The 19,518-nt window shown below is 35.1% G+C and overlaps 1 protein-coding gene across 1 annotated transcript; it reads left to right on the forward strand.

Annotated features, from left to right (window-relative positions):
- The first annotated feature begins 14,649 nt into the window (after positions 1 to 14,649).
- On the forward strand, positions 14,650 to 19,061 carry LOC143610027 (ubiquitin carboxyl-terminal hydrolase 20-like). Its single transcript, XM_077084621.1, has 8 exons — positions 14,650 to 15,036; positions 16,007 to 16,127; positions 16,255 to 16,365; positions 16,478 to 16,629; positions 16,730 to 17,068; positions 17,415 to 17,537; positions 17,628 to 17,982; positions 18,349 to 19,061. The coding sequence occupies exons 1-8, from the start codon at positions 14,650 to 14,652 to the stop codon at positions 18,558 to 18,560; spliced, it is 1,800 nt and encodes a 599-aa protein (XP_076940736.1). The 3' UTR covers positions 18,561 to 19,061.
- Positions 19,062 to 19,518: the final 457 nt, after the last annotated feature.

Here is a 19,518-nt window from a genome sequence, read left to right on the forward strand (position 1 = left end):
TGTCTACAACACGCTTCATATCATTTACATAATAAGCAAGTCACATCAACAATCATACACACATAATAACGATGGCACGTACAGGCTTTCCCTATCACGCGCTCACGTTATGCCGCTAACACCATTACTAGACTCTTGCCACTTCTAACACATTCTACCTCTACCTGCCTATATCACACTTCATATCAGTTCAGTATTTACGTAATAAACAAGTCACATCATAACATTCATACACACTATCAACCACTTGGAATTTACTATCCTTGGCGATACGTGCAATATCCAAAGATCGTTCACGTACTGACAAGCATTATAAAATATATACCTCGTATAACATCTATAGCATACACTTACCACTTAAGGTAAGTGTATTCACACTTCACATCGAGTATGCACACAGCCCCGAAAACATAACAAGGAAATGGGGCTAGAAACTCACCTGAACTCTGCTTCTTCCTCCGATAGTTGTAAATCCCTTCTTTAACTGAGCTCGGCTGACTGTATAAGTTACACGTATCAATACTCGCCTGATTTAATCTGGTGGCCTAGTATTAGCTTACTTTTACTTATCGTTTTTAATTTATTTCCTAATCGAACTTGACTTTAGGCGAAGTTAAACCTTAGGCGAACTTAGCTTTAGGCGAAGTTAAACCTTAGGCGAACTTAGCTTTAGGCGAAGTTAAACCTTAGGCGAACTTAGCTTTAGGCGAAGTTAAACCTTAGGCGAACTTAGCTTTGCAGGCGAAGTTGTCATCAGGCGAACTTAGCTTTGCAGGCGAAGTTCATCAGGCGAACTTAGCTTTGCAGCGAAGTTGTCATCAGGCGAACTTAGCTTTGCAGGCGAAGTTCATCAGGCGAACTTAGCTTGCAGGCGAAGTTGTCCAGCTACAGGTACTGTTCGTCCTTAAATCCCTTAATCATCTTCGTTTCTTAACCAGGGATTTAGGTATCCACGGAATCGTCTGACCAGCGCCTACAAACCCCAACCATCAAATCGACCTAACATCGATGTTTAAAGGGTGCGATTTAGGCATATAGGTTACGGGTTCTTTTATCAATCGATTAACCCATCAAATCATATCCATTTTCAGTAAGTTTAGCTTTGTTGGATTCGTTTTTCCCATACAAACACAGATCTATCATTTCTATACTAATCCAAACCTAAACGAACAAGTTCTCGATATAAACGTACCGTAAATGAGTCAAACTACGAACACGAGCTGGTCTTGTTGCTTTGGTTCGTCACGACGATCTAGCACCAACGAGCTCGGGTCCTCGCCTTTGGATCTTGGTTCGGGTTGTGTGTGTTTTAGAGTGTGTAGAGATTAGGATGGATAAATGGATGGAATGGAAAGGATTGGGGTTTAAGGGGGTATTTATACTCCCTTAAGCCCATGGACCGAAGGCCCATATTTCCTTTTGGTCCATATCTAATCCCATCTAATTATCCTACTATGTCTTCATATTTTGCTATTATTATTATCGTTCCACTAACTCGTTTATTTCACCCGACAAAATAATATATTAAATATTACTTTAGAAATTTCGGGATATTACAATTTAGTAGATTTTGTCTCACGTATATACCTTTCAAAATGAATATTCATAATTTCAAAAAAAAATACGTAAAATAAAAAAAAACACGTAAAAAAGCATGTTGATTATATCCAAATTTGGAGGCACCAATCATTTTAATTAATCATGGGTAGTGATACTATTGCTGACAGAATAACCTCTATACGAAATGCCGATATGTATAGAAAAAGCCTGGTTCGAGTAGCATCTACTAATATCAGCCAAAGTATTGTTAAAATACTTTTACGAGAGGGTTTTATCGAAAACGTGAGAAAACATCGAGAAAACAACAAATATTTTTTGGTTTTAACCCTACGACATAGAAGGAATAGGAAAAGTACTTATCGAAATCTTTTAAATTTAAAACGGATAAGTCGGCCGGGTCTCCGAATCTATTCTAACTATCAAAGAATTCCTAGAATTTTAGGCGGGATGGGAGTTGTAATTCTTTCTACCTCTCGGGGTATAATGACAGACCGAGAGGCTCGACTAGAAAGAATAGGCGGAGAAATTTGTGTTATATATGGTAATCTTTCTAATATCCGAATTGAATAGGAAACTTCTTTTTTGTGAAAAAGAAAAGATAAGGGGTGGGTTGTCTAATAGGGTTCTTCCTCCACTAGTTGATACTTCAAGGAGGTTTTACCTGGAATGAAAGAACAAAAATGGATTCATGAAGGTTTAATTACTGAATCGCTTCCCAACGGCATGTTACGGGTTCGTTTAGATAATGAAGATATGATTCTAGGTTATGTTTCAGGAAAGATCCGACGTAGTTTTATAAGAATATTGCCAGGAGATAGAGTCAAAATTGAAGTAAGTCGTTATGATTCAACCAAAGGTCGTATAATTTATCGACTCCGCAACAAAGATTCGAAAGATTAGGTGTTTTAACTATTTCTTTCGCGAAAATACGATTTGAAATCGAAAATTTCAAGAAACTTATTTTCTTCCAAGAAATGGATTCAAAATTAAAGTAAGGAGTGGCAAATATGAAAATAAGAGCTTCTGTTCGTAAAATTTGTGAAAAATGTCGACTAATCCGTCGTCGGGGACGAATTATAGTAATTTGTTCCAACCCAAGACATAAACAAAGACAAGGATAATAAGACTCGTTAAAGACCCAATATACAAATAAGAAGGGGGATCTTTTTTTACATGAAATGGATACATCCATATATCTCTGACTCAAATTTATGAGATGATAAAATATGGCAAAAGCTATACAGAAAAAGAGTTCACGTGGACGTACTAGTTCACGTAAGAGTATACGTAAAATACCAAAGGGGGTTATTCATATTCAAGCAAGTTTCAATAATACCATTGTGACTGTTACAGATGTACGGGGGCGAGTGGTTTCTTGGTCCTCTGCTGGTACTTGTGGCTTCAAAGGTACAAGAAGAGGGACGCCGTTTGCTGCTCAAACCGCAGCGGCAAATGCTATTCGTGCAGTAGTACATCAAGGTATGCAACGAGCAGAAGTCATGATTAAAGGTTCCGGTCTCGGAAGAGACGCAGTACGAGCTATTCGCAGAAGTGGTATACTATTAACTTTCGTACGGGATGTAACCCCTATGCCACATAATGGCTGTAGACCCCCGAAGAAAAGACGTGTGTAGAAAAAAATTGAAGAGATTTCAATAGCAAGAGAAACAAGAGAAATAAATGATTCAATGATCAGATCAAATAATATTATTATGGTTCGAGAGAAAATAACAGTATCTACTCGGACACTACAGTGGAAGTGTGTTGAATCAGCAGCAGACAGTAAGCGTCTTTTATATGGGCGCTTTATTCTGTCTCCACTTATGAAAGGTCAAGCAGACACAATAGGCATTGCGATGTGAAGAGCTTTGCTTGGAGAAATCGAAGGAACATGTATCACACGCGCAAAATCTGAGAAAATCTCACACGAATATTATACCATAATGGGTATTCAAGAATAAGTACATGAAATTTTAATGAATTTGAAAGAAATCGTATTGAGAAGTAATCTCTATGGAACTTGTGAGGTGTCTATTTGTGTCAGGGGCCCTGGATATGTAACTGCTCAAGATATCATCTTACCGCCTTATATAGAAATTGTCGATAATACACAGCATATAGCTAGCTTAACGGAACCCATTGAGTTGGTTATTGGATTACAAATAGAGAAGAATCGCGGATATCTTATAAAAGCGCCAAATACCTTTCAAGATGGAAGTTATCCTATAGATCCTGTATTCATGCATGTTCGAAATGCGAATCATAGTATTCATTCTTATGAAAATGGTAACAAAGAGATACTATTTCTCGAAATATGGACAAATGGAAGTTTAACTCCTAAAGAAGCACTTCACGAAGCCTCCCGGAATTTGATTGATTTATTAATTCCCTTTTTACATACCAAAGAAGAAAATTTCAATTTAGAGGACAATCAACACATAGTTCCTTTACCCCCTTTTACCTTTTATGATAAATTGGCTAAACTAACAAAAAAGAAAAAAAAATGGCGTTGAAATCGATTTTTATTGACCAATCAGAATTGCCTCCCAAAATCTATAATTGCCTCAAAAGGTCACTGAATACTTCAGTAAATTTGTCTATTATTTAGTTTGGAATATTTATTTAGAGATGTTAATAAATAAAGCAATGAATATTCGTTGTGGAGAAGTATTTCAAAAGATGTAACAAAAGGAATTTAAACTAAATATATCATAGAAATAAAGAGCAATTCAAAAATCATAAATAATATTAATACGTATTAATATTATGATAATAAAATTTTTTATAACTATAATATTCCCCTTCATACTAGAAAGAATTTGGAGTATGTATTCCAATAACTTTATTTAATAAGAAAAGGGAATCATAGACTTTATTTATAGATACAAATATTAATAGTCCACCTTTTATAACTAATTTTCCGATATTGTAAACTTTTATAGAATATCGGATAATATGGAAAATTATAGGGTAACGCAATTATAAAATATAAAAATAAATTTATAATTGACTAAAAGATCCTTTCTTATTTATGTATTCCATTTTCATTTCTTATTTTTAGAAAGGAGACTAAAATATTAAAATTAGTTTATAACAAGATTTCCGTTAATAATAAATCGATATTATCAAATCGATTTTGATAAACTTTATAAAAATATAGTAATTCCTAATATATTTTAAAAGTTGATTAAATATGGAGTACTTAAATTCCTATTTCTCAATGATATTCCACGATCAATACAATTGGCTGAATCCCGTGAAATCATTTCATAGAAGTTCATTGAGATCTTCTTTTTATAAAGGAAATAAACTTCGATTCTTGAATAATCCACATCACTTCTGCTTCTATTGCAACAAAAGATTCTCCTTTTATGTGGAAAAGGCCCGTATCAATAATTATGATTTTACGTATGGACAATTCCTCAATATTTTGTTCATTCGCAACAAAATATTTTCTTTGTGCGTCGGTAAAAAAAACATGCTTTTTGGGGGAGAGATACTATTTCAGCAATCGAGTCACAGGTATCTAACATATTCATACCTAAGGCTTTTCCACAAAGTGGTGACGAAACGTATAACTTGTACAAATCTTTCCATTTTCCAACTCGATCCGATCCATTCGTTCGTAGAGCTATTTACTCGATCGCAGACATTTCTGGAACACCTCTAACAGAGGGACAAATAGTCAATTTTGAAAGAACTTATTGTCAACCTCTTTCAGATATGAATCTATCTGATTCAGAAGGGAAGAACTTGTATCAGTATCTCAATTTCAATTCAAACATGGGTTTGATTCACACTCCATGTTCTGAGAAATCTTTACCATCCGAAAAGAGGAAAAAACGGAGTCTTTGTCTAAAGAAATGCGTTGAGAAAGGGCAGATGTATAGAACTTTTCAACGAGATAGTGCTTATTCAACAATGGAATCTATTCCAAACATATATGCCATGGTTCCTTACTTCGACAGGGTACAGATATCTAAAGTTTTTATTTTTAGATACTTTTTCAGACCTATTGCCGAAACTAAGTAGCAGCCAAAAATTTGTATCCATTTTTCATGATATTATGCATGGATCAGATATATCATGGCGAATTCTTCAGAAAAAATTATGTCTTCCAAAATGGAATCTGATAAGTGAGATTTCGAGTAAGTGTTTCCATAATCTTCTTCTGTCCGAAGAAATGATTCATCTCGTTAAAGTTTCATTTATTCAATGACCAGAATTAGACGGGGATATATTGCTCGGAGACGTAGAACAAAAATTCGTTTATTTGCATCAAGCTTTCGGGGGGCTCATTCAAGACTTACTCGAACTATTACTCAACAAAAAATAAGAGCTTTGGTTTCGGCTCATCGGGATAGGGATAGGGATAGGAAAAAAATCCATTTTCGTCGTTTGTGGATCACTCGAATAAATGCAGCAATTCGCGAAAGGGGGGTATGCTATAGTTATAGTAGATTAATAAATGATCTGTACAAGAGACAGTTGCTTCTTAATCGTAAAATACTTGCACAAATAGCTATATCAAATAGGAATTGTCTTTATATGATTTCCAATGAGATTATAAAAGAAGTAAGTTGGAAGGAATCCACCGGTTAAACGGAGTTGCCCGGAGAATGAACTCCGGGAAGGTCGAATAAAAAAGAAAATAAAAATGAATAGAATATGAGAAAATATGACAAAAGAAAGTAGTCAAAATAAAAATGAATCAACGCGTTCAAAAAAAAATTTTCTTCTTCCCAGATTCTTCTTTTTTTTTCTTATGACACGAGAATTCAATCCGGATTCTTGGATTTTGACTACAAAATAGAAATTCGCGTTTGAGTTCGGATGGGGGTTTGAATTCAAGTTAATAAAGAGTAAACCTACCTTTTTCTGCCTCTAAGACTAGTAGTTCTAGTGGTCGACTCAGTTCTTTCAAATTGTTTCTCATTATTAAGAAAAGGTAACAATGATAAAATACGAGCTTGTTTTATAGCAATAGTAATTAATCGTTGTTGTTTCAAGGTCAATCTATTTACTCGTCTAGATAATATTTTTCCCTGTTCACTAATAAATCGACTAATTAAACTCATGTTTTTATAATCAATTCGATCCCCCGATTGGATCGGGGGCAAACGCTTACGAAAAGATCGCTTGGAGAAAAGTTCGCTTGGATTTATCCATGGTTTGGTTAGTTTATTTCTTATCCCTAAAATCCTATTTCAGCCGGATCTATAATTAGAATAAATAAATAGGATTTGGTTTGTTTATAATTATTTTTAACTATGTTAAATATGTTATATATATAATGTCATTTTTCCCTTTCCTTGCCTTGTAAGATTAAGATAAGGGCGCAAGTACTCGCTTCAATCTATTTCTTTATCTCCACGTGAATCGTATGTTTGTAACAATATGGACAGAATTTTCGTAACTCCAATCGATTAGGCGTATTGTGTTTTTTAGTTCTCGTTGTTTATCTCTCAAAGTTAACTCTTTATAATCTACTAAATCAAACTTAATAAAATCAATAAAGAACCTAAAAGACCCTTATTTTACTCATTCTATACTTTATTTACATAGAATAAAATCTCTCAAAGGATTATAAACTTTTGACTAAAAAATTGAGTCTTTTTTTAGTCAAACTTGAGAAAACAATAAACCTTCAATTTGAAAATTTGAACGAGACTATTAATAAATCTGTTAAAGGATACGTGGTTTCATAAAAAATATCTCAGTCATTTTTTATTCTTTATCGATCAAAAAGTTCATTTTAGATCTATAATCTTCTAAACTTTACTAATAACTTTACTAATAAATTGTTTTGATTGAAAAGCAATCCCATAATGAATTAGTTAATGAGTTGGAATAAACTAACTAAAATCAAGGTTTTTTTTCATTAGACCGATGCTCTTAGTTAATCATATAATTCATATCAGGATAAAGTACTCTTTTTAGCTTAAATTTAGATCCTTGCTCTATTGTTATTTTACTATTATCAGTATTCGTTTTTATATGTCACTTGGGCATATAAGTTGATCAATTATAACTTCTTTTTTTTTTTTGAACGATTTTAAAAAGACTCAGAATAAATACTAATATAAAATGATTCAATAAGTTAGTGCATATCTTGATTTTTTATTAACTTTTTTCGAAATAGGCAAGATCCGGTGAATCGGAAACAATTAATTAAGAATAAAATTTTTTTTTATGGAACAGACATATCAATATGCGTGGATAATACCTTTTCTTCCACTTCCAGTTCCTATGTTAATAGGGCTAGGACTTCTTCTTTTCCCGACGGCAACAAAGAGTCTTCGTCGTATGTGGGCTTTTCAGAGTGTTTTATTGTTAAGTATAGTCATGATTTTTTCTATCAATCTGTCTATTCAGCAAATAAATAGCAGTTCTGTCTATCAATATGTATGGTCTTGGATTATCAATAATGATTTTTCTTTAGAATTCAGATACTTGATCGATCCACTTACTTCTATTATGTCAATATTAATCACTACTGTTGGAATTATGGTTCTTATTTATAGTGATAATTATATGTCTCATGATCACGGATACTTGAGATTTTTTGCTTATATGAGTTTTTTCAGTACTTCCATGTTGGGATTAGTTACTAGTTCAAATTTGATACAAATTTATATTTTTTGGGAATTGGTTGGAATGTGTTCGTATCTATTAATAGGATTTTGGTTCACACGACCTGTTGCAGCAAAGGCTTGTCAAAAAGCATTTGTAACTAATCATGTTGGTGATTTTGGTTTATTATTAGGCATTTTAGGGTTTTATTAGATAACGGGGAGTTTCGAATTTCGTGATTTATTCCAAATATTCAATAACTTGATTTCTAATAATGAAGTCAATTTTGTGTTTGTTACTTTGTGCGCTGTTCTATTATTTGCCGGTGCGATTGCTAAATCTGCGCAATTTCCCCTTCATGTATGGTTACCTGATGCAATGGAAGGGCCGACTCCTATTTCGGCCCTTATACATGCTGCTACGATGGTAGCTTCGGGAATTTTTCTTGTAGCTCGACTTATGCCTCTTTTCATAGTCATACCCCACATAATGAATTTTATCTCTTTGATAGGGATAATAACAGTTTTTTTCGGAGCTACTTTAGCTCTTGCTCAAAAAGACATTAAGAGGGGTTTAGCCTATTCCACAATGTCTCAATTGGGTTATATGATGTTAGCTTTAGGTATGGGGTCTTATCGCAGTGCTTTATTTCATTTGATTACTCATGCTTACTCCAAAGCATTATTGTTTTTAGGATTGGGATCCGTTATTCACTCAATGGAAACTCTTGTTGGATATTGTCCAAAAAAAAGTCAGAATATGGTGCTTATGGAAGGTTTAACAAAACATGTACCAATTACTAAAAATTCTTTTTTATTAGGTACACTTTCTCTTTGTGGTATTCCACCCCTTGCTTGTTTTTGGTCCAAAGATGAAATTCTTAATGATAGTTGGTTGTATTCACCTATTTTTGCAATAATAGCTTGGTCCACGGCGGGATTAACCGAGATTGAGAGATGCAATAGTAGTCTTAGTTTGACCAATGGGGATGATTTGGTTTGTGTAATGAAGTCACGAAAACCATTGTTAGAAAATGTCGATATCATGGTGGCGGTGGATAGGGAAGGATCTAGGATTTTTCGCTATGGGGTACAAATGGATTGGGTAAAAACATGGGTCGTGTCAAAGAGAACATAGCTTACCCAGTCATTACGGAGGCGCAAAGCGAAATGAACTTTCTGGTCTTCTCTGAATTTCTTTAAGAAATATTATCTGTTGGTTACTACTAAGAAGAAACTTTCTTTTAAATAAATTGTTAACAATTCCTAAATGAAAACCTAACATAAATTAATTTATACAAACAAAATAATTAACACAATTATTTAAGTTGGTAAAAACTAAACATCTTGTTTTTGTCTTACTTGTGAATACATCACCAATTCATTTAATGAGCTAAAAAGGATATACGAAAATTACGTAAACAAGAAAGTTAGACATGTTCAGAACAACCCCACAAAACTATAAAAGGTTATAAACCAACAAAAGTAAATTGTATTTGAATATTGAAAACATTCCTCGGTTCTCTTCTTGGTCATATAGGTTATAATAACAAGATAAAAGTGTACTTTAGCGATGTCTGGAAATGAACAACGGCAACAACGGAATTCCTTCGTGCTCCGACAGTTGACGACAGTCGACATGCATGTGGCAGTTCAACGGGAGGAAGAAAAAAAGGAGCGATGTCTACAAAGTGACACGAACACACTTAAAAATCAAAATTAGGATTTAGGTTTAATCTGATTTGGGCCTTGGGTTTGGAGTTTTGAAGGGTGGACACTTGGGTTTGTTTATGTTGTTTTTAACATCGACTTCGATATTTAGCCATCATTCTAATGTTTCGTCATTATTGTAATTATTTTTAGTTTAGATTATGGTTTGTTGACTTAGTATGTGGGAGGAGTCTATGTTATGCTTGGGTATGGGGTTCCTAGTGATTAGGTTTTACGACTTCTCTCGTTTGAGAAATCGAGCTCATAAAACTTGTTGAAAATCAAAGAAAATTAGTGACATCAGTTGTTTCTTCTTCTACTCGTTTTTGTCTTTTAGGTTTTATTCATACTTGGTTTGGTGTGATTTTCACTCACCTAAATCATTAGATCTGAGAACTTCTTTTTAAATCCGGTTACACGGAGACCTATAAAGAAATAATGAGTTGAAAGGTAGGTTTGCGCTCAACTTCTCTTGGTGGCTACTTTTACATACGGGTTGTGACTTGTGAATTTCATGAGAAAAAAAGAATGAAGAGGGCCATAGGTTTTCTATTTTTGTCAAAACATTTTTATTTGATATTTTTTGTCTTTTAACATTAACATTTGAAGAGGTAGGGTTATAGCCCCACCCGCAAGACAAAGAAAGTCGTCCGCAGATCGACCATAGACATCCGCGAATACACCCTTATCAAATTATGAAAGATCCGCATATACCCATTGCAGGCGAAAGAATTGCCACCCATGAGGGAGACAAATAGCATGCTACGGATAGCCCTTAAGCCAATCACAATCCAAGATTCCCCAAGGATCACGGTGGCATGATAAACCAATCAAGGGACGCCGACGCTGTACTCTCAGGTGATAGCCGTCTCCGTACGCTAGATGTCTCGTCCAGTCAGAAGCCTTAAACGTGTTCACCCATGAGAATAGAAGGTTTTACTTATATGGACAACTAGTCCAATCCTTCTCAACCTATTGGGTTATAAATACCTCACCCCCATCAACGGTAAGGGGATCTCACATTCTCTCATTGAATACCTGACTCTCAGTTACTCATACTGATTGACACGTTGGGGTTGGTTACGAGAAGAAACCCCCCCCCCCCCTTCCTGTTCTCGTAACAAACTGTCTTGGGGGTTGAACTAGTGTTTTTTCAACGTTATACCAAGACATCTTATATGCACTTAATATAAAACTTAACGAAAATTTCTTATCTGCTCGGGGGACCATCAATGTTACCTATGTGTGAAAAATAACGACTAGTAATACAATTTAATAAATATGGCTAATAAACATGTAATCTATGAACAACTAGACAAACAAGAGGAGCCATCTGTATAGTTTGATCTCTACATTATGGAGTTAACCTTACAAGTTACAATCGTATTTTAATATATATGTTTAATGTAATATAAATGATAGGTTGGTTTAATCTCATGAGCTTAGTCGAACGTAGTATATATGTGTAACTCAGAAGGCTTGAGCTTGTCTATCAACAAGCATTTTTAGAAAGCTCATGAGTCTCTCAGCCCGTCTAGACCCATCTTAGAGTTTTTAGTTGTGTATTAAAATAAAAAACTAATATGGTTAACCGTTCAAGTTGACTGAGTAGGACAATGAGACTAGTTGATTATGAAATGAGTGTTTGTATTTAATTATTGGCCCAATTTTAGGCTATTTCTAGGAAGCGGTGTTAAACTTTACAAAAGAACAAAAAAAAAAAGGTTTTAAAAAAATACCAAGAGAAAAAAACCATTGGATCCACCAATCGTCCCATTTATATACGTATTAACAAACGCCATTCTAATAATCTTTTATAAAACTCTGTTTGGTGAATGGAATATTTTACTTTTATTAGAAAAAAAACATAATTATTGTTTTGACCATTAAACTAATGAATTATTATAACTTCATGTATTATTGATGCTGTATTTTAGTTAGGCTTTCGAAAAGTATGCAAACATATATATAAATAAATAACGGCTGATAAATACACCTATGATACAACTAAAAGTACATTTGTTTTGTCTTTGGAAAGATACAATGCTTCAACACGAAGATTATGGAAATAAAACCTTAAAACGTGAAGGTTTTGGTAAGTGGTTTAAAAATGCTTAGTTTATTGTCTTGTTATAATGATAATATGGATTAAATAAATCTAATCAATTGACATTCTAGTCTAATGACACAAGGGCGGTGATTAAAATTTGGGATATTTTTGGTCTCATATTTGAAAAGGGTGTTTTCCTACGATAGTTGATTTTCTATCTGATGATGCTCATAGCGAGTCATGTTTAAAACGATAAAATCAGAATGAATGCTTGACATCCTGTCTTAGGATGACTCACTCAGCCATCAAGTATTGAAAATAGTCTCAAATATCGTTAAGATTGATTTAATCTATTTAAAGGTTTTATGCAAAATTTTTAATGATAGAATTATAAGATACCAATCATCCCCTTAGGTGCTGTTTGTTTTTTAAGACAAAAATTGTCTGCAATCTGATTTTATGTCTGCAACCGAAGATGTGGTCTGAAGGTCTGCAATATGAAAATATAATACTGTTTGTTTTATAAACTGGATATCGTCTGCATAGGCTGAAAAGTAGTAACCTATCATATATACTACAATAGATAGAAGTCATTTAACGTTTATATAATGCTAAAATAATTGGTAGTGGTCTACGGACTATGAAAATGGGTGGTGGTGTACGAACTATGGAAGTGGGTGGTGGTTGACGATTGGTGGTAGACGATTGTGGTAGGTGGTGGAGGGTGGTAGTGGACGGTGATGGTGGCCGATAGTGGGTAGTGGTGGTGATGGACGGTGGCGGTGGGTGGTGGCGGCGGTGGGTGGTGGTGGACGGTGGTTGTGGGCGGCGGTGGTGATGACCGGTGGTGGTGTGGGGTGGTGGAAGGTGGTGGTAGATGGTGGTGGCGGGTGGTGGTGGTGGTGGTTGCAGACAGTGGGTGGTTAACGGGGGTGGTGGCAGAAGGTGGGTGGGTGGTTAACGGGGGTGGTGGCAGAAGGTGGGTGGGTGGTTAACGGGGGTGGTGGCAGAAGGTAGGTGGGTGGTTAACGGTGGTGGCGTTGGAAGGTGGGTTGTGGTGGTGGCGTCGGACGGTGGATGGTTGTGGCGGTGGTGGACGGTAGGTGATGGGTGGTGGTGGCGTAAGGTGGGTGGTGGTGGCGTAAGGTGGCGCACGATGAGTGGTGGGGGTGGACATTGGATGTTTGTAGGATGTGAAGAAGTGTAAAGAAGTATGAAGATGTTGGACATTAGCTTCTTGTTTAAGACCATATAAGCAGTTTTCAGATATTTTTTTTTTTAAAACAAACTGTCTTCAGAAACTTATGTCTGCGCGCCCGCAGACATAACCCTCCTGCAGACCTCTGAAGTAAAAACAAACACAACCTTAGTTTAACTAGTATTTTATTTGACGATTATTTTCAACAATATGTAAAAATACTTATAAAACAAGCTCACCGAACCGATAAATTCGATACGATATTCGATGCCCACTTTTCTTGAAATTCGGTGCCTCTATTTTCGATATGGGGCTAGTTAGATACCAATACCATATTATAAATATGAACATTTTGTAATGAGTGTCGTCACCATATCAATAGATTATGTATGGTATTCATTATTCAGTACCTATGTTGCTTGTAATAGGTACAATAGCGGTACCAATTCCATATCGATACGTAACTAGATTAGGGATGAGCTTTTTTCGATACCCATACCAAGTTTTTAGTTTTCGGTACCGGTATCGAACCGTACATTCCGATACTGGTAGGGCTGTAAACGAACCGAACGAACACGAACAAGGCCTTTTTCGTGTTCGTTCGTTAAGAAAATAATGTGTTCACGAATGGTTCGCGAACACTTACTGAACGAGATTTTATGTTCGTGTTCGTTCATTAATAAAATTAATGTATTCACGAACACAAATAAAATCGGCACAGGCTAGATATTAAGACCGATGTATTCATCAATGTGAATAATGAAAGCATATAACCGAATTGAACGAACACGAACAAGGGTATGCTCGTGTTCATTCATTTAACTTTAAACAAACACGCTCACTTAATTGAACAAATATTTATGTTCATGCTCGTTTATTTAAAAAATGAAATTTTGCGTTTGTTTATGTTCTAAACGAATATAACTGAACAAAGATACATGAACATATATGAACACAAACAAATATAAACGAATATAAATGAAAACACTTAAATGAACACAAATTAACAGATATAAAACTTAGATGATCCATCAAAATAATATTTAATTATTTTTTTATTAATACAAACAAACATACATAAACAGAGAGAAACGAACATAAATAAACAAACATAAACGAACGTTTACGAACATAAATGAATGAACAGAACTTGTGTTCATGTTCGTTCGTTTATTAAATAAACGAACATAAACGAACCTCCCGCCAAACAGTTCGCCGAATGTTCGGTTCGTTTACAGGCCTAGATACCAGTACCGATACCAAATATTTAATCGGTACCATCCCGAGCTCATCGTTATACTGGATCATTTACTATGTAAAGAACCCGACAAATAGTCTTTGTATAGACAAGGTCACAAGAGTCGTGACCACTCTCTCTGTCATACAATATTCAATATACACTACACTGGTGAGAGATGAAATGAAATCCATGAAGAAAATGGCGGTTTTGTTTTCCCTCCCATTTTAAAAATAAAATCTAAAAAACCGCGTTGAAATTCACTCCCAATTTTATTTTATTTTTCCCTCTTTTTCATTTCAAACCCTAATTTCACTTCCCCATGGCAGAATCAATCAATTCACTCTTGCCTAAACAAACCCTAGCCCCGAATTTGAGCTACCTGACTGGTAAAGTGGACACGCACGCCGCTGCACACACGCTGTTTGATACCATAGCACAGCAACCGGATTATTCAGAGGTAACTGAATCGAATAACGAAGCGGATCGTACGGTTCAGCCGTTGATGTCAACGGAAGTTCTAGAAGATTCTGACGGTGTTGAAGCTAGTACTAATACTCTCGCGGAGACTTTGAGTCCAGTTGACGGTAACGGTGAGGGTGACGGTACGGATGATGAGACTATGGCGTGGATCTCGTGTAATCAGAGTGAGTCTGACGGTTACAAGTCGAGTTGGTTTGAAGATGTTTACGAGAAGCCATCTATGGTGGTATGATGTAGTTTAATGTAAATTGAATTAATTAATAATAATTATTACTACTTTTCTGTGTTGTCTACTGTGCTAAAATGAATACTTGAATTGATTTGCTTAGTTGCATATCCATTAGTCTACTAGTGTTGTTTGTATATGAATTTTTGTTTAGCGAATTGTGTTGTTCTATTTATAGGAAATTTATAGTTGGGGAAAGTTAACTTACACCTTAAATTAACGTGCTAACTGTGAATCAGGTAGTGTAATTATAGTGTAGTGTAATTATGTACTATAATTACACTACTTTATTTTCACAGTTAGCATGTTAATTTAATTTGTATTTGATCCCAATTTATTACAGGCGTGAGGCGATTTGAAAAACGCCTTATATTACGTAAGACGGCAAAATACACAGGCATGCTACATGTACAAAGAGGTCGTCGCAGGGGCAGATTTACTGTTTATGAATACTTGAATTAATTTGCATTATTGCATTTTTGCTATTACATACTTATCTATTAGTATACTACTACACTTGATCTTAGCCAAAAGGCCGAGAATATCTATTAGTATACTAGTGTTGTTTCTATATGACTTGAGAGCTTTTTTTTTTGTCCTGGAATCTTGTTTTACTGAATTGGAATGTTCTATTTATAGGAAATTAGAAGTTTAACATAGAAGTCACTACACTAATGGTTTTGAAGTTGTTTGACGCGAATTATTTCGATTTTGTTGAGGTTTATTTCATCATGTATGTTTTTCTTTTGGTATATCTACTAATAATTAGTCAATTGCTTCTAATAATTTGTGTTTTTAGTTAAAGTTATGCTTTTTTGCTTTGGGAATATAGAGTAGTTGTTTTTTTGTTTTACAGTTTATACTTTATAGTTGGTATTTTATGTGTTGGCTGCTACAAGTTGTGTGAGTTTGCAGCTGCTAAGTTTCTTACAGTCTTTAAAGTTGGCTAATATAAGTTATAAAATTGCAGGGTGCAGGGCTAGAAAACTTGGGCAATACTTGTTTTCTCAATGCAGTTATGCAGTGTTTCACTCACTCTGTGCTATTTGTTCAGGGTCTATATTCATGCACACATCCGACACCTTGTGAATGTATGTTTTAAATCTTCATTTCCATTTATTTCTGTTTGCTTTATTTCAAGTTACACTTATGTTGATTATGGGATTTCTTTTAAATTTGTGGCTGATTGCTTATGAATGTTATATTTTGGCTTTGCAGATAGCCATGAACAGTTATGTTTGATCTGTGCATTACGCGAACACATTGAACTATCATTACCACCAAATACAAAAAGTGTCTCCCCTTGGAAATTTGTCGACAATCTGACTTGTATCCTTCTGTTTATTATATAGTGTTTTGTTTCATGAACTGTATTACCGGGTTAACATCCGTTCTTTCCAACCTGTTTTAAATATGTAATCCTTAATGTAATGACTTTCAGATTTTTCATCATCATTTCTGAGATATCAACAAGAAGATGCTCATGAATTCTTGCAATGCTTTCTAGACAGACTTGAAAGCTGTTTAACCAATATAAAAACAAAAGATGATAATTTTGTCAAGCAAGTCTTTGGAGGCCGTGTTATTAGCAAAGTAAGAATTCACCCTCATTAATTTCTCTACATTTTAAGTTACTGATAAATTAGTTATCTAGTTTTTTACTTATTATCTTTCCTTGTTATATGATTTTCAGTTAAGATGTTGCAACTGCAATCACATATCTGATACATACGAGCCATCAGTCGACCTAAGCCTGGAAATTGACGATGCAAATAGTCTTTCAACCGCCCTTGAATCTTTTACAAAAGTTGAACACATTGAAGATGAAGAAATGAAGTTTACATGTGACCATTGTAAGCAAAAAGTGTCGGTTGACAAACAACTTATGCTGGATCAGATCCCGCCTATTTGTGCTTTCCATTTAAAAAGATTCAAAAATGATGGATCTTATGTGAAAAAAATTGACAAACATGTGGAGTTTCCTCTAGAGTTGGATTTGCAAGAGTTCACATCTGGCAGTCAGTGTAATAATGTGAGTGCATTCCTTAAATGCTTTTCTGAACGTTATATGTATTATAAACAGAGAGCCCAAGTGCCAGTCCAGCAACACTGAAGCCTAAAAAGCGCAACCAATAAAATTTTAAGTTCTGGCTTTTGATAGCCAACCAATTTAATTTTATCACAGGCAACAAATTTTTAAAAATAAAACAAAAATTAAATGCGTTAAATAGGTCAACCCATGAACCTGCCTGATAGACCTGACCACAACCCATTTAGGTAAACTTGTGAATTTTGTGTTAGGTTTGTGTCGTCAGAAATTCACAGCCCTAAATTTGTGTACATATTTACTTATCAGTTACCACAATTTATGTTGGCAGGTGGATTTCACATATGAACTATATGCAGTTGTTGTACATGCTGGCTTTACATCCAGCTCAGGTCATTATTATTGTTACATTCGTTCTGCACCTGATAAATGGTGCAAGTTTGATGACAGAAAGGTAATGAATATGTGATTTACAATATAATGATTAGAATATATAAGCATATGTAATTTGGAATTTGACTTAATTATTTTTGCATTTTGATAGGTAACTTATGTTTCAGAATCATGTGTGTTATCAGAAGAAGCATACATTCTATTCTATGCAAAACAAGGCACACCTTGGTTCTCAAACTTTCTAGAAACATTTTCATTTAGCACAAACTTATCAAACACTTCACCAAAATCGGTTCTGGAGAATGTGGACCCACCAAGTATTCCCCAATCTGATGACATGGCGCCGCTTACGCCTATTTGCAGTCTAATAAAGTCAAACTCTCCATTGACCCTTAAAGAATACGGTTCTAACCACCGAACCGAAGTTGAGAAAAATACACATGTCATTTCTCCATCGACGCCACCTAGATCTCCTGAACTTGATTCTTCTGATGATGACATTACAGGTGATCTAAGTTTTAAACATCAGTTTTAGAGAAACTGGCACAAATGGTCTCTGTAGTTAGACAAAATTGCAAGTTTGGTCTCTAGATTTCAAAAATTGCAAATTTAGTCCAAATATTTGTGAGAGGGCTGCAAATTTAGTCGACATCGTTAATCTCAGTTAAAGCTAGTTAAGATTAACGGTGAGGACTAAATGTGCAACCCTCTGACAAATGTTTGGACTAAATTTGCATTTTATAAAATCCAGGGACCAAATTTGCAATATGGTAAAATCACAAGGACCATTTGTGCAGTTCTTTCTAAGTTCTAATATTCTGATCTTGATATTATTGATACTGTTAATTTGATTATGATGATGTGTCCTACAGGTGTGAGGTTTGCTGCAAAGCCGGAGCAATTGAAGCTTGTGAAGAAAGTTACGAGTAAGAGACCGAGAGATAATGAAGTCAAAGACACAGCAAAACAAGAGGCGTTGAGAATATGTAGGAGGATGCCGGGTTCAAGGGGGAAGTTATTAATGTCTGCAATGTCTTCTGGTGGTTCAAGAAAGAACTATACTAAGTCAAGCGGCAGTTATTAAGTATCAATGTATCATAACCTGGTAAGTTGTGGATGTTTAAAATCGGGTTTTGTAGCTTTTTTTTGTAGTGGGTGCTTGAAGTTAAAAATGTTTTAGCTTGTAGAGGTGTTAAGTTGTTAATGGCAGACTGTTTTCTTTGTTGTTAAATAAAACTTGTTATAATGTTAATTTGTTGTTTTATCCGCAACAGACTCTATAAAAGTATTAAAGTTTATATACGGACGACTGCATGTTTGCTCTTCCAAACCCTTCTTTATTGCATATTTTACTACAAGTTGACCCGTAGTACAACTTTTTTTTTCCTTGTCATTTATGATGTCTGATAAATATTAAAACAACCTTTTCATTTGGCTAATAGCTGTATAATGTACAGTTGGTGATATAATTAGTTTATCCCTGTACACACATAATCACGTAACATGTATAGGAACCCGTCTATGCGTATATACATGAACAGAACTATGCATGTATTTTAGAGAAGAGAAGTATTGGTATAAACACATCAGTTTGCTAAACCTGTGAAGATTGTTCTGAAATCGTAGACCATCTATTAGAGTCAAACAGTAAGAGGGACAAAACAAAAGATTGTTCACGTGATAGCAAATTAGAGGGTCGGCATAAGTGGCGTCCTTAAAGGTTGATCGGAAACGAGACTGTCACTATCATGAGTGATTATTCTCGACGGAATGGTCCACAAGGTGAAATGGACTTTTACCATCACCACCTATAAGACCCTTCGTAATCGGGCGCTTCCCACTTTCAAGACGCCTAAAGCGCTCGGGAACATCCCCCCTGCCCAGTTTGGAAAGGATTTTTTTTGTGTGTGGGGGGTGGGGGGGGGGGGGGGCTGGGCTCCACACAGTGCCGGTGAGATGGTTATTTGTCTTGGTTTTCCCCACTAGCCGTTGAATAACGGCTATATTTAAAAAAAAACAATTTTATTTTCTATCATCCTATA

This window comes from Bidens hawaiensis, unplaced genomic scaffold (assembly GCF_021521415.1).
Source record: "Bidens hawaiensis isolate Kalapana, Puna unplaced genomic scaffold, B.hawaiensis_p1.1 tig00023627_1, whole genome shotgun sequence".
NCBI lineage: Eukaryota > Viridiplantae > Streptophyta > Magnoliopsida > Asterales > Asteraceae > Bidens > Bidens hawaiensis.